A 27662-nucleotide genomic window follows, 5' to 3' on the forward strand; every position below is an offset into this window, starting at 1 on the left:
TCCAGCAACGCTCTTGGAGATACCTATAATTAAAGATCTAATAATATAACGTATACAAGTATTAAACTATAATAGACTTTTGATATTAATACCATTAATACTCATCGTTGAAATTAAAGGGCGTCTCCGTATGGATGAATACATATAGATCAAATAATTTTTTTATTGATTACTGGGTACTTTTTACATAAGAGAAATATTCAGCTACAATAATTATGGGATATGACTATAACAACTATAATATAGGTCACAATTTATTTAAAAAAAGGAGCGACAAACACCTCGTTATCATTTAATCAGACCAAGGAGGTTATATGTCTCATATAACCTCCTTAATCACTGAGACAAACAAACGAAACTGATAATTATAATCTAAGACTACTGTGATTACAATATATATATATAATATATTATATTATGTTGTGTTTATTTGTGGTCATTCAGGTCACAATTGTTTGTCGGTATTTAGCTAACAAGTGCTGCGCATGACTTTTAAATGGTTCTGGGGACGTATTCCGGTGCTGCATTCGAACGGTTCTGTGACCGTACCGGCTGCCGTATACTGATGAGTTGAGAACAATTATCCTCGGCACAACATGGCGTCATCCTCGAAACCTAAACGCAAACGCCAACGGCACAGCTCAAATTCAGAAGATGATCCACTGTGGACAAATAGATTAGATGGCGATTATTATTCCGCATCAAGCGATAAGAAGAAGAAATTAACTGCACTGAGTAGTTACATTCCGCGTGAAACAAGTGATTGGACGATGAGCGAACTAGAAAATCTTCAGATTAATTGGAACTGGATCGACCCATCCACGAAGAGCATTGATGAATTTTTCGACATGTTTTCAAATATAAATGCAGGTTTGCCACCCCTCGATGCAGATTTAATCAAGATGATGGATTATTTGAATGCTAACTTGACATTTGACACAAGTGTCAAAGAACTTGAACAGGAAAATTATGTTAAAGTTAGAGAATATCTTGTTAAAAACTTTCTTCCCAAAGTTGATGCTGATTCAGATGAACACCATGATGATGAAGAGTTGATGAAAACTGTGGGTAGTAGTTCCAGGTAAAATTAAAATTACCATCTTTTCATTCACTACTGCAATGTCAGTCAGGTACTTCTCAAGTTCTTGTAGCTTTCATGTCAATCGGGCCCTTAGTCGATCCGCCCCAATATAAAAAAATATTTATAGGGAATAAAAATTAAGATACGATGCAGTCTTGTAACTCCGCCCATCTAAGGCTTTGATCGTGTATATTTCTTCTTTATTATATAAAAATTGCATCAAATTTGATTTGAATCTATTCACTGAAAACTCAATGTTACGTACATTTTTTACTATCTTATTTCCGCAATCATATATCTGAAAAGATTTGAAAATCAATCAGACAAATGGGTCACCTCTGTTTTCACAGAAGTGTGGTTGTCCGGTAAGTCCGTCCATGCGTAGTAAACATGTATGGATGACAGGTTTATCATCATGATCATATATTAACGAACTAGAACTTAAGGAAATGATGTTTTATCATGTTTATAAATGGACCACTAAGAAAGGAACTTTAGATGAACAAAATAAAAAAATTCAAGCCAATATGATAAAGAAATTGTTGAAATAGAAAAATAAACCAAAAATATAAAAAAAAACAGAAAATAAAGAAAAGTAAAAAATATGATTATAGATAAAGATAAGAATGTCAATAGCATGGTTAAAAGTATTTTCTTTAAAAAAATGCCCTCATTCAACATGTTCGGTATTCTGAATTGCAGTTACTTAGACACCATCATCCTTGTCAATGGGTTTAAAGTCTGTGCAGTATCATGAGTATATAGTGGTTTTAATATATAACCCAAAATTTTAATTTCAGAGTCAATATATTTTATTTTCAGTCTTTAAAATCGAAAAAAAAACCACCAAAAAAACAGAAAGCTTGTGTCAAACTTTTCCATACATCATTGTACATATTTATTAAAGATAATGGATCTTTAAGATTTTTTTTATTATTTTGCCTTATATTAAATGGCATTGTCTCCCTTTTTAGATCACCGGAGCCCAAAGGGCCCCATGTGAGCTTATGCCATCACTTGGCGTCCTTCGTCGTCTGTTGTCATAAAATATTTCAAAAATCTTCTTCTCTGAAACTCCGAAGATTTGATCCATGGTCAAACATGGCCACCATGGCTACAAATAGAACATAGGGGTCAAATGCAGTTTTTAGCTTATATCTTAAAAACTAAAGCTTTTAGAGCAAATCTGACATGGAGTTAAATTGTTCAATTTGTCAAGATCTATCGGCCCTGAAATTATCAGACAAATCGAGCAACCCATTGTTGGGTTTCTGCCACCAAATTGGTAGTTTTAACAAAATTTTGCAGTTTTTTGTTATTATCTTGAATATTATTATAGATAGATATAAGAAGAAGTCTTAAAAGCTGTACATGTATTTCATGCTTATCTTCGAAAAGCAGCAGGAAGAGTTGATATTCCTGCTGAGGTCCTGACAAACGTTATTAGAACTTCTAATAAAAGATCCAACTATAAAGACCTTGAATCAGGGCCGTAACTACAATGAGGCAGACGAGGCAATTGCTGGCAAAAAAAAATAATAAGGGAAAAAAAGAAAATGGAGAAAGTTAGGCATGCATGCAGAGGGTAGAACACATCCTTGCATTTTAACATCAAGAATTAAGTAATGCATACTTCGAATAGTAATTTATGTTGACGTGCAGCTTCTGTACTTTTATTTCAACGTAATATCTCTGTATCTGATTACCATCGCCAGTAAACCGGCATTTGGTTCTGTAATTATTTATTTCCCGTTAAAATGAATTATTGATAATGGATATTTCCAACATTATCAGTTCGCAAAGTAAATCAAAATTAAAATAGTTTGAATTCTTCACCTTGCTCAGTTAATATTATTAAAGAAGCATTCACAGATCACACATGAATACCTAAACACCCCACAATTTGTATGTAGTTCTCTTTCAAATAAAATGAAGATTTGAGGCATTTTCAAATGTTTTGCTACAAACCTGGCTGCTATTCGAAAACAAAACATTTATTTTGGATGGATGGAGGATTTGTTTGGTTTAACGGCAAATACATGAAGTAGGCTTTCTTTTAGCTATATATAGAGAGCAAGTTACAAAATGTATGTGATTATTCCATTCAAATGTTAAAAGGACAGGACAAGACCTTGGCAGAATGACAATTTGATTGCTTGATACTTTGAATTTCCATGGAGTATTGTGGGAATACTTTGGGCTTGTGAAATAAAGACGGTCGCACAATTAACCATGGTAAAGGTGACTAGAGAGTATTTAATTTTTATCATTATTGATTGGGTGTAATAAAATTGAGAATGGAAATGTGGAATGTGTCAAAGAGACAACAACCCGACCAAAGAGCAGAAAACAGCCGAAGGCCACCAATGGGTCTTCAGTACAGCGAGAAAATCCTGAATCCAGAGGTGTGCTTCAGCTGGCCTCTAAACAATAATGTGTACTACAGTACACACAGAGAGGATGTAATGTCATACTCCCTACACTGTAAAAACTTGGTGTCACACCAAGAAATTCCAGCAACTCTCTCCAAATCTTGGGAGGAAACTTGGACTAATTCCTCCCTAAAACTCCTTAATTGTTTATTACCTTGGTGTGGTTTCTCCCAACAACATGATTTTTATTGCTATGATTACCTTTGAAGTGTGCCATTAGTAGATGACTACAATAAACATTTCTTGTGTTTCCTGTCATTAAATGACAGTCACAAAAATGATGAAAAGTGTGAGATTTGTTAAATTTAATCAGAGACATATTATAATCTGATTTTATTAAAGAATCCTGTACAACTTTATTTATTATAATTATATTCAGCATTTGTTCTGACAGTGTTGGTTTTTCATACCTAAGAAACATACAAAAACAAACAAAACATCACCTGTAAGTGGAGTATTATTAATAGAAAATAAAGACATATATATTTTAATTGAATTTATTCAATCGTTTTTTCTAAATTTAAATGATAAGAAATAAAGGAAGATTATATAAATATAATATATATATGTAATTTATCTACATTATTTTATTTTATTCATTATTTTTTTTTTGTATCATTACTATTATTTTTTAAACCATGTATATGGACCATAATTTGCTATTGGGCTCCGTTTCCTATAACTATAGAAAAGTGATAAAATGTGAATTACTGTAAGAAAAGTTGCAACTACATCTAAAGATGCCATTATTTTTATCAACATACAAGTGTATGCTACTCTTCCCTAGAAAAAAAAATAAAATATACGAATATCAAAGATTCTACAACCGTATTTTTGTGTCGTTTCTCGCGACCAATAAGAATAGTGAGAAGAAAATGCCCAGAACTATAAGTATTTATGTAGCAGATGTAAGAACAGTGGCGTGATTTTTGTGTCGGATTTCGTAACGCAATTTTTAGATGATGTAATCTGCTTTGTTGTAATAGCATTCTTAAAAACAATATGCAAATATGAACTCTTGCGAGATGTTCAAACAGATAAATCCAAGATGATTTACATTCTTGTTTTGATCTTCGTAATAATTAAGTAAGAAAATTACTTTATCGTTATGCGTTACATTTCACAGGAAACAGAAGTCCAGTTATATATTAAAATTGTTTTTGTCCTAAAGTTCTAATCATTTCCAGTCATACGTGAAACATGTGACTAACATGTGATAACGCCATTACGGCCGGATGTACGAAATACTAGGTCTAAACATTGTTTTTGTTTCCAACGGGATGTTAGCAAACATAATCTGTAGACTTGTTTCGTCTTGTTTAAAAGAGGAAAATACAATTGTCAAAGAGATTGCGCCGGTGGTCTGTTATTTTTCCTATGTGCATAATGTTAAATACGATCCTGTGTGAAAATAAATGCACAATGACTTGACAAAATCGACTTCATATTTGACAGACGTTAGAACACACTTTGTTTCCCGATATTTTACCGTAAATATGAAACAAAAACAATAAATATGATACAAACAACGGAGGTAACAAGATATATTTCGAACCATAATGTTACAATTTTCGGCCAGGGGGCCTCAATCGGCGGCTCCCATTAAACCCCTGCCTCGTCTGTTCCCAAGGCCTAGTTACAGCCCTGTGAATTGTTTATTTAGAGCTAATTTCCTAATGCATGTAGAGCAAGACTTTCAGGTTAGCTTACTTACTTGCTTTGTTTGTATATTGTACAATTTTATTGGGATAACGTCCAATTAAATGTAAATATAATATATACAGGTTTAACTATGCCTATATATATTGTTTGAAGATGTCAAAGCTTGAGTTAAAAGTTTATACAAACAAAGCAAGCAAGCCACCAAAGTTTTACTCTACAAGAATTAGGAAATTAGCTCTTAGTAAATTTTAATAGCTATGATTTTAATTGAATTAAGTGATTACGACCAGCCTTACTTTGGTTCACGATCATCAGACAATTGTTGAATAAACAAACCAATTACAAATGTATCTATAGACTAATGATCATTATGGTAATTACATTATTATGTGTTCCAGTGGATTGTGAATATCTATTTATCTCTTCTATGTGTCGGAATTGAATATAAACTTTTCCCAATTGTATTCTGAGTTATCATGGAAAATAACTTCATATTCATATAGAGTGGGGTGCTCATTTTCGCCATATCTTTCCATGTTTTCTTCAGTTTATGTTCAGGTCTTTATGTTTTTGAAGTATACTGATATTTCTATATGAAGATAACTTCAAATGCAAAATATTCTTAGCTTGAAAGCGTGTTTGTTTTGAGTAAAATCATCTGCAGAGTTGGATTAAAGGGTGTTTGAAATTTCCTAACATTTTGTCGATGGGAGACACATATTCGCCGTTTTGACATATCTATTTAAAACCAAATAACTGCAGCTTTTAACTTTATTTATCAAATAAATTTCATTATAGACGAATAGCAGACATTTGAAAGATGTAAAAAACTGAAATTTAGGGCAATCAGTCAAACAATTATTTAGGAATGCTTCTTTGAAATCGTTTTTGTCATTCAGGAAATTGGCTGAAAATCGTTGTCCATTTTTCGGTCCTTTGCCGTAGGTGCCGAAGTTTAGTCACATTTTCTAAAATAATCATATTTGTTATAAAAATATGATTTAACAGCATATTTCTTCCATTTCAACCATCCTTTGAAGTTTTTACACCTCAAAATCATAAAACGGCGAAATTGTGTCCACGGCGAATATGAGCGCCCCACTCTACTAATATCGATGCTGCTTAACAAATTGTACAAATCATACTGATTACTCATTTTTGTATCGATTTAAAGTAATTCATCTGAATGTTTCTCTAAACATGCTAAAGGTAATATTAGGCATCCTTCACTTACCTGCTGTCACTATTCATCGATACTTTTTACAAATTCCATTTATACTGATTCAGATATGTCACAAAATCCGCCGAAGTTAATTATTCATTATTATTTTATTATAGGGCCGGATCAACTAAGGGTGGATAATAATAACTTGTACAAGTAGTACCCCTGACTGAATGTGTCAAGTTTGCAGCATTCTAGACACTTCAGCACCGAGACAAATCGTCACCAGCATGGTGACAGACATTATGTTCTCAACAACTTTGCTTTATATTTTAAAAATCACATTTTTCTAATACTGGATGTTGACTTGACAATGGTAAAACATGGACCAGAGACGGATATGTTAAATCTGTGTACGTTTTCAAAGCACGATTGCTTTTAAGAAGTTCTTCACAGTTATTTCTTCAGGAAAATACTCTAAATGAATGTAAGATAAAGGTATCAGTGATAATTTTAGCATTTTGGAAAATTTGTATGCATAATTAAACCTCACAGCTGTAAAACTGTCAGACAACTTCTTATGGGAGTTATTGCCCTTACACATGGAAATGACAAATGTTACCATTTTTTTTCCATTTTTATACGACTGCAAAAAAATTTTTGTGGTCGTATATTGGTATGAAGTCGGCGTCGTTGTCGTTGTCGTCAGAAGACACATTGGTTTTCGCACTCTAACTTTAATTTAAGTGAATAGATCTCTATGAAATTTTACCATAAGGTTCAATACCACAACAGAAAGGTTAAGATTGATTTTAGGGATAATGGTACCAACAGTTAAGGAATAAGGGGTCAAAAAGGGGACAAAAAAAACCTTCCAGACATAACTTGTGTGTTAGTGTATGGATCTCTCTGACATTGTACCACAAGGTTCCATATCACAAAGGGAATGCTGGGATTGATTATGGGGGTAATTGCCTTAAAATTTTAGGAATTAGGGGCCAAAAAAGGGGCAAAAAACAAGCATTTTTCTAGTTTCATGACAATAACTTGTGTGTAAGTGTATGGAATTTTCTGAAATTGTACTACAAGGGTCCATATTACAAAGGGAAAGCTGGAATTGAGTTTGGGGGTAATTGCCCAAAACGTTTAGGAATTTGGGGCCAAAAAGGGGCCTAAAAACAAGCATTTTTCTACTTTCAAGACAATAACTTGTGTGTAAGTGTATTGATCTTTCTGAAATTATACTACAAGGTTCCATATCACAAAGGGAAAGCTTGGTTTGAGGTTGGGGTAATTGCCCTGAACATTTAGGAATTTGGGGCCAAAAAGGGGCCTAAAAACAAGCATTTTTCTACTTTCAAGACAATAACTTGTGTTCAAGTGTATATATGGATCTCTCTGAAATTGTACTGCAATGTACCATACTATAAAGGGAAGGCTGGGATTGAGTTTGGGGGTAATGAATCATAAGGGCCACAGGTTCAAAAAATTTGGGGGAGGGATTTTTTTTTCCTTTTTTTTCCTTTTTTTTCTTTAAAATTTTCCATTTTAAATTGGTTATTTCTGATTTATATATAAAAGCAAATAATAATGATATGGTTTGAATAGGTAAATTAAAAATATCTTTAAGTTCTTAGACCACATTCATTCTGTGTCAGAAACCTATGCTGTGTCAAATATTTAACCACAATCCAAATTCAGTGCTGTATCAAGCTTGAATGTTGTGTCCATACTTGCCCCAACTGTTCAGGTTTCGACCTCTGTGGTCGTATCAAGCTGCACCCAGCGGAGCATTTTATTTACATTTATAAGTTTTCATTATTTACAGGCCCTCATTAAAATTCAAATATCTGTAATTGGGAGATATCTGTATTGTATTTTAAGCTTGGCCTTCGTGAAACGTAGATTTGACTGTCACAAATTGAGTTTACCTATATACTGAGCTAGCAACGAAATACAATACAGATATCTCCATTCTAATGCAACATATTAAAATAAATTCCATTTGATAAATATTTTGGCTTACTTCCCAAAGTTGGTTTCCGTCCTCTAACTTTAGTTTGCCTCAACCAAATGTTATAAAACTTCTACAAAAGGCTTATTACCACAAAACACAGATCAAGTTTAAATTTCAGTGGCGTCACTTAAACCGTTCTAGAGTTATGCCCCTTTACAAATGGAAAAATTGCTGAATTTTTCATTCCCGTTCTCTAGTTTAGGAGGGGCCTCAGTGGCCGAGTGGTCTAAGTAGTTACTACTGTAATCACTAGCCAGTCAACACTGAGGTTGTGAGTTCGAATCCCGCTTGTGCGGGTGCACTAGACTCCAATCTAAATTGACTAGGATTGTCAGTTTTCCTATCACAGGTCGGTGGTTTTCTCCTGGCACTCCGTCTCCCTCCACCAATAAAAATTGGCCCAAAAGCGGTGCTTAAAAGTGGCGTTAAAACACCAAAAATCAAATCAAATCTAGTTCAGGTTGCCTCAACCAAATGTTATGAAACTTATTCACAATGCTTATTACCATAAAACACAGATCAAGTTTGAGTTTTGGTAGTGTCACTTTTACTGTTCTAGAGTTATGCCCCTTTACAAATGGAAAAAATACTAGTTTTCCTTTCCATTCCCTAACTAAAGTTAGCCTCAACCAAATGTTATGAAACTTATACACAATGCTTAATACCACAAAATACAGACATGACAGATCAAGTTTGAATTTTGGTGGTGTCACTTTTACTGTTCTAGAGTTATGCCCCTTTACAAATGGAATAATTGCTGAATTTTTTGTTTCTGTTCTCTACCTTCAGTTTGCCTCAACGAAATGTTATAAAACTTATACACAATACATATAACCACAAAACTCAGATCAAGTACAAATTTGAGTAGCGTCACTTTTACTGTTCTTCAGTTATGTCCCTTTCAAGGTTACCGCTGGCGTTCTCCATTTTCGCATTTTGCAAAAAAATAAAAATTGTGGCCATTAAAATTCATCATTTGCGAAAGAATTTGGCGAAAGAAATATACATAATGATTTGATTTCATCCATCTTATTTATTTTTCGTTTTGGCGACGCACGTGTTTCAAGCATATTTTTACGTCTCAACTTTTTCATTTACGATGGTCCAGAAAAGAAAACTGTTGTTATGAAGAAATATATTCAACAGGTTGGGAACAACTCCTCAAATAAGTAACCCTTCAATGTAATAACTATCCCTTAAATCAGGGATCAATTTCAAGTGATAAAAAAAAAATGTTTTGTTGTAAAAACCACTTCTTAGTACAAAAGGGCACATATTCATATCATTTGAAGAAACTTTTCCCAAAGAACTATACAACTATCTGGTATTATATGGTCAAAACATGTCCAAGAATTTTGTAATATTCCTGGACTTATACATGTATCTTCTTTATTTTTAAAAATAAGTGGACCCCTCTTTAAGAAAAGTTGTTCCAAATATAATGAATTTTTCCCCTTTTAAGTTAAAAAAAAGCTAAATTTTTCTTTTTACTTTTCTACAACAGCAAAATGATCCCTTGTCTGAGGGACAGTCCCTTATTTAAGGGATATCCCACATTTGGAGGGTTGTTCCAAAACCTGTTGAAAAGTAAGAAAAGTCTCTGCCTTTAGTCTTTATCCTTCAACTGGAAGGGAAATGTATATCCGATAAACTTTTGAAGATGAATCTTGTGTCCCAGAAGTCAAAATTATGATGTCTATATTGCTATTTTTATAGTATCTTTTAAAAAGTAAATGGGGGGGGGGGGGGGGAGTTAGAAAGAAGGAACATTTTAAACGAAAAATATATTTATGTAAGTTGGTGAAAAAAATAATTGACTCGGGGAAAACCCTGCCCTTTATAACTTTATATGATATGCTAGCGGGGGCATCATCTGTGTCCCATAGACATATTCCCCATTTATTTGATTTTGCATATATATATATGTACAGGTACGACTCAAATAGACACCAAGTCTGACTTAATAATAGATTATAGAACAAGTTTCCAAATCGACAGCAGATTCTATGCACCTCTAAGCAGTGTCCAGTTCTTATATAAATAATTAGGATTTTTTTTTCAGAGTTTTGATACATCATATTGAAGCTGGAAGACATGACTTTCAAAATGACCTAAAAGAAATACTTTATGATTTGTTGTTGACTTCTAGAACAGTGGAAGAAATGAGGTTCACAACAATGCTGGAGAAGTTTTGCAGAATGTGTAACCTAAAGGGAAGGTAAATTCTTTAAAAAATATGGTGAAAATAAATTTTGACCATTACTATCATGACTATTGACAAGACTGTTTCTTTAACCACTTTGTGCTTAACCTTAACATACTGCAGAATGAGGACTGACTTTTCAGGGTTTTTTTTCACATTGCTGGACTATTGTGTTACAATACATGTACATACATGTAAAACCAGTAAGATCTTGTTTTTTTTAAATTGAGAATAGCAGTAAGATTCCTTACCAACATCTTGCTACAACAAGAATTGAAACAACATGAGCAAGCTTAATTAGTGGAATGAAAATGTTATTTCTTTATAATTTTGAAATTCAGACAGACATGATACAATGTATATGTAACACTTCCAAAAGTGTCAATCTCCCCAACAATGCCCAAACGTGTCCTCAAAATCCTAAATGATCCAAAGGTGTTCAATTATTATTATTTGCAAAGCGTGTCCACTTTAAAACACCAGAACATCTCAAAACTTTTAGCAATAATATGTCCTCAATAAAGGCAATAACTTTTATGGCAATTTAATTTTTGAAAACATGATTAAAGACGTCTGGTTTTGGTTGCAGGATTCTAAAACAGATCAAACAACATCTGCAGGAAATAAAGGTATTATGTTTGGTAAAGACGAATGCCCAAGACATGGAACATTATCCTGTCTATCCACAGTGAAAGATGATATCAATGACTTCTGCTTTCAAATAGACACCAGATAAGAATTAAAGAATGGCACAATAAAAATGCGTTTTGCTTGCAGTGGTTTTATTGTCGAGCCTGCGACTTTAGTTGCAGAAAGCTCGACTTAGGGATAGTGTTCCGGCGGCGGCTACGGCGGCGGCTACGGCGGCGGCGGTGTTAGCTCACTTCTTAAAAGCTATATATTTTAGAAGGTGGAAGACCTAGATGCTTCATACTTTGTATATAGATGCCTCATGTTACGAAGTTTCTGTCAGTCACATGTCCAATGTCCTTGACCTCATTTTTATGGTTCAGTGACTACTTGAAAAAAAAGTTAAAATTTTTTGTATTGTTGAATTCTCTCTTATTCTAAGTAATAGGATAACTATATTTGGAATGTGTGTACCTTGCAAGGTCCTCATGCCAGTCATACAGTTTTCACTTTTAGCCCAAATTGTACCTTGTCCTATAAACATTTAGGAAGATCAAAATCAGTGACAAGAAAAGCATCAACAAAAAACCTCACAAAAATATTTAGCCCTTGACATATTTAAAATCCATGAAATATTGTAACCACCTTAAATAACTGATTAAAACAAGATCGCAATCGATTGACTCGACCTAAATCATCAAATCCTGGTACCCTGTATATGAAAATGATGAAAGGTTAATTTTGAAAATGGTTCTTTTTGTAGTATAGGATTGGTCGAGGAAACCATGATCAAGGATGTACGTGTTGTGGCAGTTCCAGACTTAACTTTCAGAATTTCATCAAATGAAATGCCTGATGTAATACAGATAATGACAGTTGCAGAGGTACTTCTTCATATATAAATAAAGTAAAAAAAATTCAGGCTTGTGTGTCAACAATTAATTTTCATTTCCAATTGTAAAACATATAACTCAAAAACTGTGAAAGTACTTATATTTTCGTGGTACATGTGGTATGAGCAAAAGCTACAATACATGTTCATGGATTTTAGTTTTTTGAAAAAAATCAGTGGAGAAATTTTAAGCCATCTGATATAAACCTTCGATATAAATTCTTTAAATATTTGGCAAAAATAGTACACAGGAGAGCACTTACAAGACTAGACTTAAGAAATCTGCATACAGAACTATGTATCAGATATCAGAATGCAATTTTTAGCTCAACTGGCCCAAAGGGCCAAGTGAGCTTTTCTCATCACTTGGCGTCCATCATCATCGTCGTCCCTTAACTTTTACAAAAATCATATCCTCTGAAACTACTGGTCCAAATTAAAGCAAACTTTGCCTAAATCATCCTTAGGGTATCTAGTTATAAAAAAACTATTCGATGACCCCGCCCATTAACCAAGATGGCCACCATGGCTAAAAATAGAACATGGGTGTAAAATGCAGTTTTTGGCTTATATCTCTGAAACTAAAGCATTTAGAGCAAATCTGACAGGGGTGAATATGTTCATCAGGCCAAGATCTATCTGCCCTGAAATTTTCAGATGCATCAGACAATCCGTTGTTGGGTTGCTGCCTCTGAATTTGTAATTTTAAGGAAATTTTGCAGTTTTTTGTTATTATCTTGAATATTATAATAGATCAGTCAGGGGCATTACTTAAACAAGTAACAATTAAAATTACCTATACAAGTAATGTTGAAAACGAGGCTAATTTAAATATAACTTATACAAGTTATTTTTCTAAATATTATTTTTATAGGTGTTTAAGAATACAGATTTTACTAGCTTTAAATAATTTTCACAGTTATCTGGTTATTTTTCCCTTGATATATAAAAACTAATTCTTCAGAAACACTAATTAACTTTCCCACACACTTATCTTACATACCAACGCTTCTGGGTCAAAGATTGGTCTCTTGGGACTATTAAATTATCATTTTCCTCTAAAATCTTGAAGGTAGACTGATATAAATAGATTGATACTTGTGAATTAATTAAGACCTGAAGTTATTTATAATTTGTAACCTAATTCAATTATGTGCCTTTAATAGGTAAGTGTAATTTCTATTTTTTTTCAAAAATGTTAAAAATAACTTATTCAAGTAATATTTTTGACATTATTTTCAAAGTAACCCTTTATCTCTATACTCCTCTCAAATCTGATAAATTCTTTATTTTATCATATAAAATGGTGTTTAAAATCATGAAAACTACATTTAGTCTATGAAGACCGATTGGTTTTCGCACTCTTAACTTTAGTTTAAGTGAATGGATCTCTATGAAATTTTACCATAAGGTTCGATACCACAAAAGGAAAGTTGGGATTGATTTTGGGGATTATGGTACAAACAGTTAAGGAATTAGGGGCCAAAAATAAGCATTTTTGTAACTTCCTGACATAACTTGTGTGTTAGTGTATGGATCTCTCTGACATTGTACCACAAGGTTCCATATCACAAAGGGAATGTTTGGATTGATTTTGGGGGTAATTGCCTTAAAATTTTAGGAATTAGGGGCTAAAAAAGGGGCAAAAAACAAGCATTTTTCTAGTTTCATGACAATAACTTGTGTGTAAGTGTATGGAATTTTCTGAAATTGTACTACAAGGGTCCATATTACAAAGGGAAAGCTGGAATTGAGTTTTGGGGGTAATTGCCCAAAACGTTTAGGAAAAAGGGGCCAAAAATAAGCATTTTTCTAGTTTCCAGACAATAACTTGTGCAAGTGTATGTATCTCTCTGAAATTGTACTGCAAGGTTCCATATCACAAAGGGAATGTTTGGATTGATTTTGGGGTAATTGCCTCAAAATTGTAGGAATTAGGGGCAAAAAAAGGGGCAAAAAACAAGCATTTTTCTAGAGTCATGACAATAACTTGTGTGTAAGTGTATGGATCTTTATGAAATTGTACTACAAGGTTCCATATCACAAAGGGAAAGCTGGGTTTGAGTTTGGGGGTAATTACTTTAAATGTTTAGGAATATGGGGCCAAAAAGAGGCCAAAAAACAGGCATTTTTATACGACCGCAAAATTTGAAAAAATTTTCGTCGTATATTGCTATCACGTTGGCGTCGTCGTCTGCGTCGTCGTCGTCGTCTGAATACTTTTAGTTTTTGCACTCGAACTTTAGTAAAAGTGAATAGAAATCTATGAAATTTTAACACAAGGTTTATGACCACAAAAGAAAGGTTGGTATTGATTTTGGGAGTTTTGGTCCCAATATTTTAGGAATTAGGGGCCAAAAAAGGCCCAAATAAGCATTTTCTTGGTTTTCGCACTATAACTATAGTTTAAGTTAATATAAATCTATGAAATTTTGACACAAGGTTTATGACGACAAAAGAAATCTTGGGATTGATTTTGGGAGTGTTGGTTTCAACATTTTAGGAATTAGGGTCCAAAAAAGGGCCCAAATAAGCATTGTTCTTGGTTTTCGCACAATAACTTTAGTTTAAGTAAATAGAAATCAATGAAATTTAAACACAATGTTTTTTTCCACAAAAGGAAGGTTGGTATAGATTGTGGGAGTTTAGGTCCCAACAGTTTAGGAATAAGGGGCCAAAAAGGGACCCAAAAAAGCATTTTTCTTGGTTTTTGCACCATAACGTTAGTATAAGTAAATAGAAATCTATGAAATTTAAACACAATGTTTTTTTCCTCAAAAGGAAGGTTGGTATTGATTTTGGGAGTTTAGGTCCCAACAGTTTAGGAATTAGGGGCCAAAAAGGGACCCAAAAAGGTATTTTTCTTGGTTTTTGCACCATAACGTTAGTATAAGTAAATAGAAATCTATGAAATTTAAACACAAGGTCTATGACCATAAAAGGAAGGTTGGTATTGATTTTCGGAGTTTTGGTCCCAACAGTTTAGGAATAAGGGGCCCAAAGGGTCCAAAATTAAACTTTGTTTGATTTTATCAAAATTGAATAATTGGGGTTCTTTGATATGCTGAATCTAACTGTGTATGTAGATTCTTAACTTTTGGTCTCGTTTTCAAATTGGTCTACATTAAGGTCCAAAGGGTCAAAAATTAAACTTAGTTTGATTTTGACAAAAAATGAATCGGTTGGGTTCTTTGATATGCTGAATCTAAAAATGTACTTAGATTCTTGATTATTGGCCCAGTTTTCAAGTTGGTCCAAATCGGGGTCCAAAATTAAACTTTGTTTGATTTCATCACAAATTGAATAAATGGGGTTCTTTGATATGCCAAATCTAACTGTGTATGTAGATTCTTCATTTTTGGTCTTGTTTTCAAATTGGTCTACATTGGTCCAAATCAGGATCTAAAATTTTTATATTAAGTATTGTGCAATAGCAAGTCTTTTCAATTGCACAGTATTGCGCAATGGCAAGAAATATCTAATTACACAATATTGGGAAATAGCAATTTTTTTTTTAATTAGAGTTATCTTTCTTTGTCCAGAATAGTAAGCAAGAAATATCTAATTGCACAATGTTGTGCAATAGCAAGAATTTTTTTTAATTGGAGTTATCTTTCTTTGTCCAGAATCAACTTAAATCTTTGTTATATACAATATACAATGTATATTCACTTTTTACTACCAACTAATAAATTAAAATAATCTTTACCATTCAGTGATAACAAGCAGTTTTGTTTACATCTTAATATTTTATGATGTATTTAAATGAGTAGTTATTGTTGCAAACTCCATTAGAAATTTTAATTGAGATTAGTTTTGGAATAAGGGAAAGGGGGATGTGATTAAAAAAATTAGGTTCCATTTTCTCATTTGAAATTTCATAAATAAAAAGAAAATTTCTTCAAACATTTTTTGAGAGGATTAATATTCAACAGCATAGTGAATTGCTGTAAGAGAAAACAAAAATTTTAAGTTCATTAGAACACATTCATTCTGTGTCAGAAACCTATGCTGTGTCAACTATTTAATCACAATCCAAATTTAGAGCTGAATCCAGCTTGAATGTTGTGTCCATACTTGCCCCAACCGTTCAGGGTTCAACCTCTGCGGTCGTATAAAGCTACGCCCTGTGGAGCATCTGGTTCTAGTTTCCAGACAATAACTTGTGTTCAGGTGTATAGATCTCTATGAAATTGTACTGCAAGGTACCATACCACAAAGGGAAGGCTGGTATTGAGTTTGGGGGTGATGAATCATAAGGGGGTTCACAAAATTAGGGGGGGGGGATTTTTTTTCCCTTTTTTCTTCTTTAAAATTTTCCATTTTAAATTGGTTATTTATGATTTATATATAAAAGCAAATGATAATGATATGGTTTGAATAGGTAAATTAAAAATTTTTTTAGTTCTTAGAGCACATTCATTCTGTGTCAGAAACCTATGCTATGTCAAATATTTAATCACAATCCAAATTCAGTGCTGTATCAAGCTTGAATGTTGTGTCCATACTTGCCCCAACTGTTCAGGGTTCGACCTCTGCGGTCGTATCAAGCTGCACCCAGCGGAGCATTTTATTGTAGTCTTTTACAAAAATCTCCTCTGAAATTACTGTGCCAAATTAAACCAAACTTGGCCTAAATTATGCTTAGGGTATCTTCTTTAAAAAATGTATCCGATGACCACACCCATTGACCAAGATGGCTGCCATGGCTAGAAATAGAACCTTGTGGTCAAATGCAGATTTTGGCTTATATATCTGAAACTAAAGCATTTAGAGCAAATCTGAGAAGGAGTAAAATTGTTTATCAGGTACAAATCTTTCTGCCCTGAAATTTTCAAATGCATCAGACAACCTGTTGTTGGGTTGCTGCCCCTGAATTGTTAATTTTAAGGAAATTTTGCAGTTTTTTTATGCCCGTTTACGGGTCGTATTATGGTATACCGTTGACCGTCTGTCCGTCCGTCCTTCGTCAACATGTCGGACATTAACTCAAAAAAGCTTTAACCAATATGCATGAAACTTTGGTGAATTGTTTATATCTATTGACGTGAGCTCCCTTTCATTTTTTATAAATTTCAGAATTACCGTTTCCAAGTTTTGGGGTTTTATTCATATAACCAATTCCAAGTTCTTTGGCTACATTTATTCAGAAACCTATAATATGTCAAATATTTAATTACAATCCAAATTCAGACCTGTATCAAGCTTGAATATTGTGTCCATTTTTGCCCCAACTGTTCAGGGTTGGACCTCTGGGGGCGTATCCAGCTGCGCTCAGCGAAGCAGTTTATTGGTTATAACCTTGAATATTATAATAGAAAGAGATAAACTGTAAACAGCAAAGTAAGCTCTACAAATAAGTCACCATGATCAAAATTGTCAATTGACCACTTCAGGAGTTAATCTTCTACAAAAATTTTCTGCTCTGAAACTACTGGGCCAAGCTCATTATAGATAGAGATAACTGTAAGCAAGAATGTTCAGTAAAGTAAGTTCTACAAACAAGTCACTGACACAAAAACAGAGAGTTTTGTCATGAATTCTATTCTTGTCTTAAATAATGTAGAGTGTCCTTTGTTTAATATGCACTGCAACACATTGACCAAGGTGAGCAACACCGGCTCTTAAGAGCCTCTAGTTATTATTGCGATATTAAACCAGTCAAATTATTTGTATAAAGAAACCTTGCAATAATTTCTGAATGTACAGTAGTTATTAATTATGAATTAGTGGGTCCTATATGGTTTTCCTTGTTCTTAGGTTAAAGTTTCAACCAATGATTCATTAGTTGATCAAAAGATTCATGTTACTAGACAAAAACCAGAGGCTATTGATAAGGAGACACTTCAAACTATGGATCCATCAAAGATAAGAGGATTTAGCCAACATGTTGGACAGCTGATCATTGGACTAGGCAATTCTTGCTTCAAAAAAGAATGTCTTGGCCTTTTGCTCCATGAGACAAAGGTAATGTTAATATATAGCTAATTGATTAAAATGTTTCGATCAACTCTTAAATGATTAACACTTTCAGTCCAGTAAAATTAATGATCCCTTTTGATAGATAAATGATATTTTCTATAAAATTGCATTACTATCAGTACAAATCAGTTTAGTTATTTGGATGCCCTGTCCCGATGTCATGGTCTAGCGACTTTGTATTAATTGTCAATGCTGCTGTCCCTCAAATTGTCTTTTTCAGAATTTTCTGCTGACAGCAAGACATTTCTCTGTGTCAGCAGTTAATTATACCCCACACAACAAATAAGGACTTACTATGTAGATGTGCATATCGACAGGAAATTACGATTTTTTTTTGTAGGAGTTATGCCCCTTTAACTTAGAATTTTGGCCAAAATATACTACTGCAACAGTTTGTCATCCCAACTTCTCTGAAACCACACAACAGAATTTCATGAAACTTTGTAGATAATAAGGACTTACTATGTACATGTGCATATCGACAGGAAATTACGAATTTTTTTTTGTAGGAGTTATGCCCCTTTTACTTAGAATTTTGGCCAAAATATACTACTGCAACAGTTTGTCATCCCAACTTCTCTGAAACCACACAACAGAATTTCATGAAACTTTGTAGATAATAAGGACTTACTATGTAGATGTGCATATCGACAGGAAATTACGATTTTTTTTTTTGTAGAAGTTATGCCCCTTTAACTTAAAATTTTGGCCAAAATATACTACTGCAACAGTTTGTCATCCCAACTTCTCTGAAACCACACATCAGAATTTCATGAAACTTTGTAGATAATAAGGACTTACTATGTAGATGTGCATATCGACAGGAAATTACGATTTTTTTTTTGTAGGAGTTATGCCCCTGTAACTTAGAACTTTGGCCAAAATATACTACTGCAACAGTTTGTCATCCAAACTTCTCTGAAACCACACAACAGAATTTCATGAAACTTTGTAGATAATAAGGACTTACTATGTAGATGTGCATATCGGCAGGAAATTACGATTCAATTTTTATTGTAGGAGTAATGCCCCTTTAACTTAGAATTTTGGCCAAAATATACTACTGCAACAGTTTGTCATCGCAACTCCTCTGAAACCACACAACAGAATTTCATGAAACTTTGTAGATAATAAGGACATACTATGTAGATGTGCATATCGACAAGAAATTACGATTCAATTTTTTTCTAGAAGTTATGCCCCTTTTACCTAGAATTTTGGCCAAAATATACTACTGCAACAGTTTGTCATTGCAACTTCTCTGAAACCACACAACAAAATTTCATGACACTTTGTAGATAATAAGGACATACTATGTAGATGAACTTATTGCAGGAAATTACGATTCAATTTTTTTTCTAGGAGTTATGCCCCTTAGAACTTAGAATTTTGGCCCAATTATACTACTGCAACAGTTGAAACTTTGTAGTTTATGAGGACATAATATGTTAATTGTGCATATCCACAAGAAAATTTTTATCAGTTGACTTTTGTAGAGTTATGAGTCTTTGAACTTAGGAATCTGGTGAGATTTTGTTTGTCAAGTGACAATGTGGGGGTGTGGGGTATGTGAGGTTCTTTAATTTTTTTATTAAAATTATTTTTAGGGTTTCCCCTTAGCAAATCATGGACTTTGCAAGGGGAAGGGTTTATCATTTTGTGGAGCAAGATCACTGGGTACTTCTACTTTTTTTCCAGTGTGCTATATTCACAAATATCAGTTTAAAGTGTCTTTTATACCATCTCTTGGGCAGGTAACAAGTAACTTTCTAGTGGTATACTAATTAAGTATAACTGATTTTTCTTTTCAGATACTGATAACATGCCTGTCTACATCACCCAGGTATTGTACATATATCAAAGATAAATTAGGTCCAGAAGACAAAGCTACTCTGCATTTTATTGGACCTTATGATATATTAAAGGCAAGGGAGAGGAGCCAGCTGATAAAAGCTTTTCTACGTTTAGGAAACCGACAAAGATTAGGAATACCAAAAGTATAATCTGCCTTTTGTGTTACTAGAATCTGCTCACCCTATCAAAGCTAAAGTGAATACCAAAGTTGATTCATAGTAATGAATATAGAGGTGTAATACCACCAAATCATGGTACGTCACATCTGGTTGCATACGAAAGTAGGTCTTAAAAAATATTCCCTTGAATTTGACCGTTGTAGGTAATTAATCCTACATTTTATTGCAGTAAAACTATTTCTGTGTCATAAACATATGTCTTGGGTATTTCAAAACACCATTATTTTTATTTGTGATTTCTATAGAAAATTTTGTAATCTTGAGGTTACATGGTTACTAAACCTTGTACACAGATAGAATAAGAGGAGAAATTTGATTGGTTAACTTCCAATGATTTTTATTTTCTTATATGCAATGAAATGTTATGTGAAACTTTTTCTATAGAACTGGACAGGATAAAACTTTACTCATGCCAAGTATTTCTTTATTTGAAACAAAGATAAATTCTGCACAATTTTTTGAAAAGTGCAAATTTAACAAAGACTAATAGGGGAAAATCAATGATGGTATTACACCTAGAGGTGGAATCTCTTAAAATACATTTATTTTTTAGTACAAAATCTTAGTGAAATTGTTGCCACAACATTTTGTAATTCAAGAACAAAGCAACAAAAAGTTTATTTATACAGCATCAGAGTTATTTTCAGAGCTAGATATAAAGATATGTATATATATTAACATTATTGTGACATAGGAAATGTACTAGAAAATGCAAGAATGGTGAAATTCATCTATTATCCATTACTTATCATCCCCTGTTTGACACATTGCAAGGGACATAGAAATACCCTGCATCCATCCAGTCTTGTAAGTGCTCTCCTGTGTACTATTCTTGCAAGATATTTATAGAATTTATATTGAAGGTCAGCAATGTCTAGAACAAGTTTGAAAAATCAGTGCAGATCAATTTTTATGCCCCCGCCATAGCGGAGGGGGTATTGCGATTAACCCTTGTCCGTCTGTACGTCCGTCCCAAAATTGGTTTCCCTTCTCTAACTTTAGTTTGCCTCCACCAAATGTTATGAAATTTATACACAATGCTTATTACCACAAAAACACAGATCAAGTTTGAATTTTGGTGGCGTCACTTTTACTGTTCTAAAGTTATGCCCTTCTACAAATGGAAAAATTGTTGACTTTTTGGTATCCCTTCTCTTACTTTAGTTTGCCTCAACCAAATGTTATGAATCTTATGTTGTGTTTTGTGTACTATTGTTTGTATGTTTGTCTTTATCTTTTGTAGCCATGGCGTTGTCAGTTTATTTTTGATCTAGGAGTTTGAATGTCCCTCTGGTATCTTTCGCCCCTCTTATATGCACAATGCCAATTACCACAAAACACAGATCATGTTTCAATTTTTGGGGCGTCACTTTTACCGTTCTTGTATAAAAATTACCATCATGTAACATCTATCAGCCCAGCCCTGACATATAAAAGTATATTTACAGTAAACATCTTATTTATTTGTAAACCTGTTTTCTCTTAACCATACATACAGATTTTATTACTATTTGCCTTTTTAGTTCACCTGGCACGAGGTCCACTGTGAGCTTTTGACATCACTTATTGTCAACTGTCGTCTTCTGTTAAATTATACATAGATCATCTCCTCTGCAACTACTAAACCAAATTTAACCAAACATGGCAAAAATTATCAACGGGATATCTATTTTAAAAAGTGTGTCATCTCAACCTGCCTGCCGACAAACATGGTTCACATGGCTAAAAATATAAGAGCAATTTTTGTCTATTAACTTGAAAGCGCTATAGATAAAGAAAATTGGGCAGGAACAAATATTTCAGAATGATGAGATCTACATAATATCATTTGACATCAAAACTGTCAGATCACTTCTTATACGAGTTATTGCCCTTAATTGAGTTTAGTAAAAAGTTATGTTTGCCTATTATTTCGAATTATGATAGATAGACAGAAACTTTAAATAGCAAAAATGATCAACAAGACAAGAAAATTAATAAATAAGTCAACATTATTGAAATCCCCAGTCAACCCCTTATTGAAGTTGTTGCCCTTTAATGACGATGTTTCCCTTTTTTTCCAGGATTACCAATTTCTTGAAAACTATGATAAATAAAACTTTAAAATGCAAAAATTATTGGCAAGACAAGATCAACAAATAAGTCAATATTTTGCAGTTTTGTCTATTTCCTTGAAAACTATATAGATAGATAAAAAATTGTAATAGAAAAATGATCACCAGGACAACATCTACAGATAAGCCATAATGGCTGAAATCTTTAGTTGATTTGATTAAATTTTTTGAGTTATTTACCATTTAATGATAATTATTACTATTTTTTTTCTTTTTTGCCTTTTATCTTGAAAACTATAATAGATATATAGAAACTTTAAAAACAAAAAAATATTCAGCTGAATAGAATCTACAAATGTGTTAAAATGACTTAAATTGCAAGTTAACTAATAAAGTTATTCTCCTTTTATGATGATTTTTACTTAAAAGTGGCCATTCTGAAAGATGCAGGTGAGCAACACAGGCTCTTTAAGAGTTCTGTTTATTGACAAAAGCATTAAAAGACAGGTGTTAAATTTTAACTGAATGTATTCGACTTTGTTCTTATATCTATATTGTTATTCTTATTTGTGCATATGCAAAAATGATGGCAGTTATTTATACACATTAATAGATAACTTGTAAAAGAAATATGTGATATTTAAACAAAAAATAATCTACTTGATTGTGTTTTACTTTGAATATAAGTTTGCTTTCTATTATTATGGACAATAAAATCAATTCTTACTTTGTTTCTGTTTAAGATGATGAATTGTGCAGGAACATATATATAAATAGTAACAATATAATGCATTGAACTTTCTTGACCAGATTTTATTTTTACCTGAGCCACAACAAAACTTCAGACTCGCCTATAAAATGCTATATTTTTGAGTAACTACACATTCAAATAATTTATTTAATAAATAGTGTTTTTTTATTTTAATCAGTATATTACGGGTGAAATATTCTATATATTTACTAAATTTTTAAAGAGAGTTTTCAATTGCAAAAATTGTACTTGCTAAACATGTAATTTTAATATGTTGTTACTGATGACAAAATAGAGTTCAAGTTCAATAATGACGATTTTGACTTTTACCGTTCAAGAGTTATGGCTCTTGAAAGATCGTAAAATGGTGTTTCCATTCACGTTGTTGCATTTACTCACAAACCATTCAATCTAAGCTTTTCAAATTTTAATATGCTGATACTGATGACAAAATAGAGGTCAAATTTGATATTGACGATTTTCACTTTCACCAATCATCAGTAATGGTTCTTGTGATATTGCCAGGACACAAATAAATGCTAATAAATCTGGTTTGCTGTCGTTGTGACAGCCTCTTGTTATTGGTTGCAGTCGAAACTCGCTGCATCCAATCAAAAAGCGCCTATAACATGAACACGTGTAAATGTAAGACGTGTTTGTAAACAGTTGCCACATGTTTATTGTGCAACAAGTCTTTACATCCCTAAACATATGAAAATATTAATTGACAACTTGAAGGTTTTTAATCAACTATTAGAAGTTCCTGTGTGTATGTCTCATGCACAAATGCATGAATGTTGACATATATTTTTCGTTTCCGGCTTTACCAAGTGTGTAGAATCTACATGTTTTTACCTCCAAATTGAAGAGTTCAAGTTCTACCATTGGTCAAGAATAATGTATTTGGAATGGGTGTGACTTTAATCTTCCAATAGATGGCGCAACATTGTTATCACAAATCTTGACTCAATCCACCAAGGGTGAAGAGAACGGGTGTTGATGGTAACCTTTGGCTAGCGAAGATAATGAACTAGGCGTTTTCACTAATTAAAAGGAAAATAATGTCAACATTGAAATTGTCATCTTCGTCATCGTCTGAATACTTTTAGTTTTCGCACTCTAACTTTAGTAACAGTGAATAGAAATCTATGAAATTTTAACACAAGGTTTATGACCACAAAAGGAAGGTTGGGAGTGATTTTGGGAGTTTTGGTCCCAAGATTTTAGGAATAAGGGGCCAAAAAAGGGCCCAAATAAGCATTAATCTTCGTTTTCGCACAATAACTTTAGTATAAGTAAATAGAAATCAATGAAATTTAAACACAAGGTTTATGACCACAAAAGGAAGGTTGGGATTGATTTTGGGAGTTTTGGTCCCAAGATTTTAAGAATTAGGGGCCAAAAAAGGCCCAAATAAGCATTTTCTTGGTATTCGCACTATAACTTTAGTTTAAGTAAATAGAAATCCATAGTTGAAAGCAAGCTATGAAAGACCCTAATCTGATAAAAAGTAAAACCAAACAATAACCAGAAACATATGTATTAGACAAGTGCAACCACTGAATTACAGTCTTGTTACCTTGAGACAGTAAAAAAAACATAACCTCGGAATTAAAGTCTCCTGAATTTGAACAGGGTTCAACCCTCCTCTAAGCCAGGACAGTGGTTTAACATCATCACAAAATTAAACTAAAACACTAGAGACATAAAGTACTGATCTATGAGTACTCACAGTTACTGCAAGCTAGTTTCCAATTAATTGCAGCAACAACTAATGAATGAATCATGTTTGCAGACTAAAATATCAATTAGTACTGTGACTACTATTTTAATAATATATGTGAAAAGATGTCAAATGCAGTCTTTTTTTAAATGTATTGGTTAAATTTCACAAGTTAGTCATTGTTTAAAATTATTTGTTCCAATTATTGAAAGAATGCACCCATTTTGTGAAATAAGGATTATATCTTCATGATCTTGTCAATGAAGAACTTGTGTCAAATGCATTCCTGATTACAAAATTAATATTATTACCAATCATATCTGAGTATATAAAAATCCAAAATTTAAAACCTACCACAAACACATTATGTCCACTCTATTTTGTTTATTTGCTTAAGCTATATCAAATGGTGTCTGCCATGTTGGATTGTAGCAGAAAACTATCTGCCTAGATTTTTAAAGAAATGTGCAATTTTTTAAAAGAAGAATGTTTAATTCATTCCTTAAACTTTTTCTAAATGAAGAACATGGTGTCTTCTGTCATGTTTTTTACAAATACAGAAATTTAAGTTAATTATGTATGCACTTTTTGCTTTTAGGTCTATCAACAAGTGCAAACCATCTTGAATAGTGTAAACTCGAAACAAATGTATTGAATTTTACTAATGGAAGTAAAAAATGTTTTAATTTTTTCAATTATATTATCTTACTGGGTTTTACTGTGAGTTTTAAGTTTGCTTGTGAGCAGGACAATGAAATAAATCTACACTACCAAGAAATTGTATCTTAAACTTAATAAAATCAACATGGACTAATCTAGTATCTAGAAGACCAATGTAGATTCGATATCGATACACGACTTTTCGTATGCATGTTGTTTTGTCCACATGGCCTGAATCCTCTTTCTTGAAAATTGATGACTGAAGTTGGCTGTAACCAATTCTCATATAATCTGAAGAATGATTGTAGGTTTAAATTAATAGGCAGCAACTTTTAAAAATCAATGTAAGTGTGTTAGCCATATTAGGTGAGGTCTTATTTTAGCATAAATCAATACTTCAGTCTGTGTTAATACAAAGATGTATTTATATTTTTACATGTGGTATTCCTATCGAATGAATTTTTGAGTTACTTGCATTTGAGATATATTTATTTAAGACTATTGGATCACACATTTTTATGCTTCCTTTGCAGTTCATCTTATACATTGTTATATTAAGTCTTTTGTTTGATTGAACACATGACAAATCTTTATTTAATTTATTATAACTTTTCATGTGGTTTTATTATTTGAGTTTGATTGTCAAGTTATAGAAATTGTGTTTCTCATAAGAAGTCATATGTATATGTGTAATCTGGAGCGTTTTGACAACATAAATGTATTTAGCAGACTTTTAAAACCTGTTTTCTTTCATCCTGATGTCCTTATTCTCAATTTAAACGCACAATTAATGTGTTTATGTGAAAAAAAATCAAATAAGCAACTCGCTCTCACCCTCTTACACAACCTAACAAAGAAATAGAGTTTAGAGCATTTCTGACATAGGATAAAATTGTTTTTCAGGTCAAGATTATCTACAAACGTAACAACACATTGTTTGGTTGCTGCCCCTATAATGTAATTTTAAGGAACACCGATTTTTGCATTTTTTTATGTTGTTTATTGACGACAAACCATTTTCTATATTTGAAAATGCCTGTACCAAGTCAGGAATATGACAGTTCTTGTCCATTCGTTTTTGGTGCGTTTTGTCATTTGATTTTGCCATGTGATTATGGACTTTCTGATTAGATTTTCCTCTTGAGTTCAGTATTTTTGTGATGTTGCTTTTTGGTATGATATATACTTTTTATACTGACAATGTAGACAAAGGTGTATTCCCCTTTACTATTTTTGAATTATTGGCTTCTAAACACTAATTCACTGATATTTTCCAATATCTACCAGGCCTCTTGTTTCAACTTCATCAACCTTGCAGTGCAAATGGAGTGGGAAACAAAAATCAAACATTCACTGATAGGTAAATACTAGTAGAAAAAATGTTTCTTAAAGAATAAATTTAATACAACAAATCATCTGTAAAGTGATCCACATGCTCTGTGTTGATTTTTTTTTTTATCAAAGTCAAGATTTGGTAAAATTTAGTAACAAACTCATAAGTAAATAAGCCTGCAATTAACAACCACTGAATGATATATTTATTTTTGAAAACACATTATAGAATCATAATCAATTTTAAAATGTAACATACTGGACTTAGATAAGTATATATTAAGTTCAATAATTTTAATAACATTTGAATGACATGAGATATTTTCCTGAATTTAGGTAGATTTTTGTTGTCGGAATATTTGAGATAGCATAAGCTGGCAAGAACTTTTTTGGTGTAGCTGTGATGAAAAATTGTAATTTTCATTTATGTGTTTATTATGTAGATGCATTTCCATTTCATGGACTTATACACTTCAGTCAACATGATAACTTATGCAAATCTATTCTGTTTATACATTGTACAAAAACATTTTACATTTAATTGATGCCAGTTTATTATTATATCATTATTTTTCTTTGAATAAGCTTATACATATAAACTATATTTATTGAAGTTGAATGAACTTATTTATATACACAATGAATTTATGGATTAAGATAAATTTGTAATTTTTGAATAAGCACTTATTTATTATTAATGCAGGCAACGGGTGAAATTACTTTTTATTTTGGAAATATTTTAATAGCAGATATATATATTTATAAACCGATTGAATTATTACTTTTTTTTTTTGCAGAAAATGTAATCAGTTTTTCGTGTTGATATGTAAACATTATAATTATAATTTTTATTCTTTATTATAATATTCCCATTCATGTATATGTTAAAGAAATAAACAATGTATATACTTGTAATTTTTGTTTATCATTTTGATTAATATTCTTAAAAGCAATAAAGATTAATTAAATATGAATCAAATGAATCATTCTAATTGATAATATTTGATTGACACAAGAAAATGTGGTATGATTGTCAAGGCTACCACGC

General features: G+C 32.4%; 2 protein-coding genes across 4 annotated transcripts in view; both read left to right on the forward strand.

Moving 5' to 3' along the window:
* Positions 1-27662, forward strand: part of LOC139502322 (uncharacterized) — a 91847-nt gene that overhangs the window by 12671 nt on the left and 51514 nt on the right. The window lies entirely within an intron of this gene.
* Positions 463-27529, forward strand: LOC139502318 (uncharacterized). 3 transcript variants are annotated; one of them, XM_071291757.1, is made up of 6 exons: positions 494-1081; positions 10417-10572; positions 11951-12071; positions 17840-17871; positions 17926-18046; positions 19873-27529. In XM_071291757.1, exons 1-6 carry the CDS (start codon positions 597-599, stop codon positions 20062-20064), a joined length of 1107 nt encoding a protein of 368 aa, XP_071147858.1. In that variant the 5' UTR covers positions 494-596; the 3' UTR covers positions 20065-27529. The 3 variants fall into 3 exon arrangements, 2 of the variants coding, with proteins under 2 accessions (XP_071147856.1, XP_071147858.1); XR_011658787.1 differs by having other exon boundaries at positions 496-1081; positions 17840-18046; positions 19873-20148; positions 20616-27529; XM_071291755.1 differs by having other exon boundaries at positions 463-1081; positions 17840-18046.

The sequence above is a fragment of the Mytilus edulis genome, chromosome 13, assembly GCF_963676685.1.
Source record: "Mytilus edulis chromosome 13, xbMytEdul2.2, whole genome shotgun sequence".
Taxonomy (NCBI): Eukaryota; Metazoa; Mollusca; class Bivalvia; order Mytilida; family Mytilidae; genus Mytilus; species Mytilus edulis.

Coding starts and splice junctions, on each gene's coding strand:
- LOC139502318 (XM_071291755.1), top strand. CDS start 597: ATGGCGTCATCCTCGAAACCTAAACGCAAACGCCAACGGCACAGCTCA. Junction 1,082..10,416: donor ACTGTGGGTAGTAGTTCCAG/GTAAAATTAAAA, acceptor TTTTTTTTTCAG/AGTTTTGATACATCATATTG. Junction 12,072..17,839: donor AGATAATGACAGTTGCAGAG/GTACTTCTTCAT, acceptor CCTTGTTCTTAG/GTTAAAGTTTCAACCAATGA.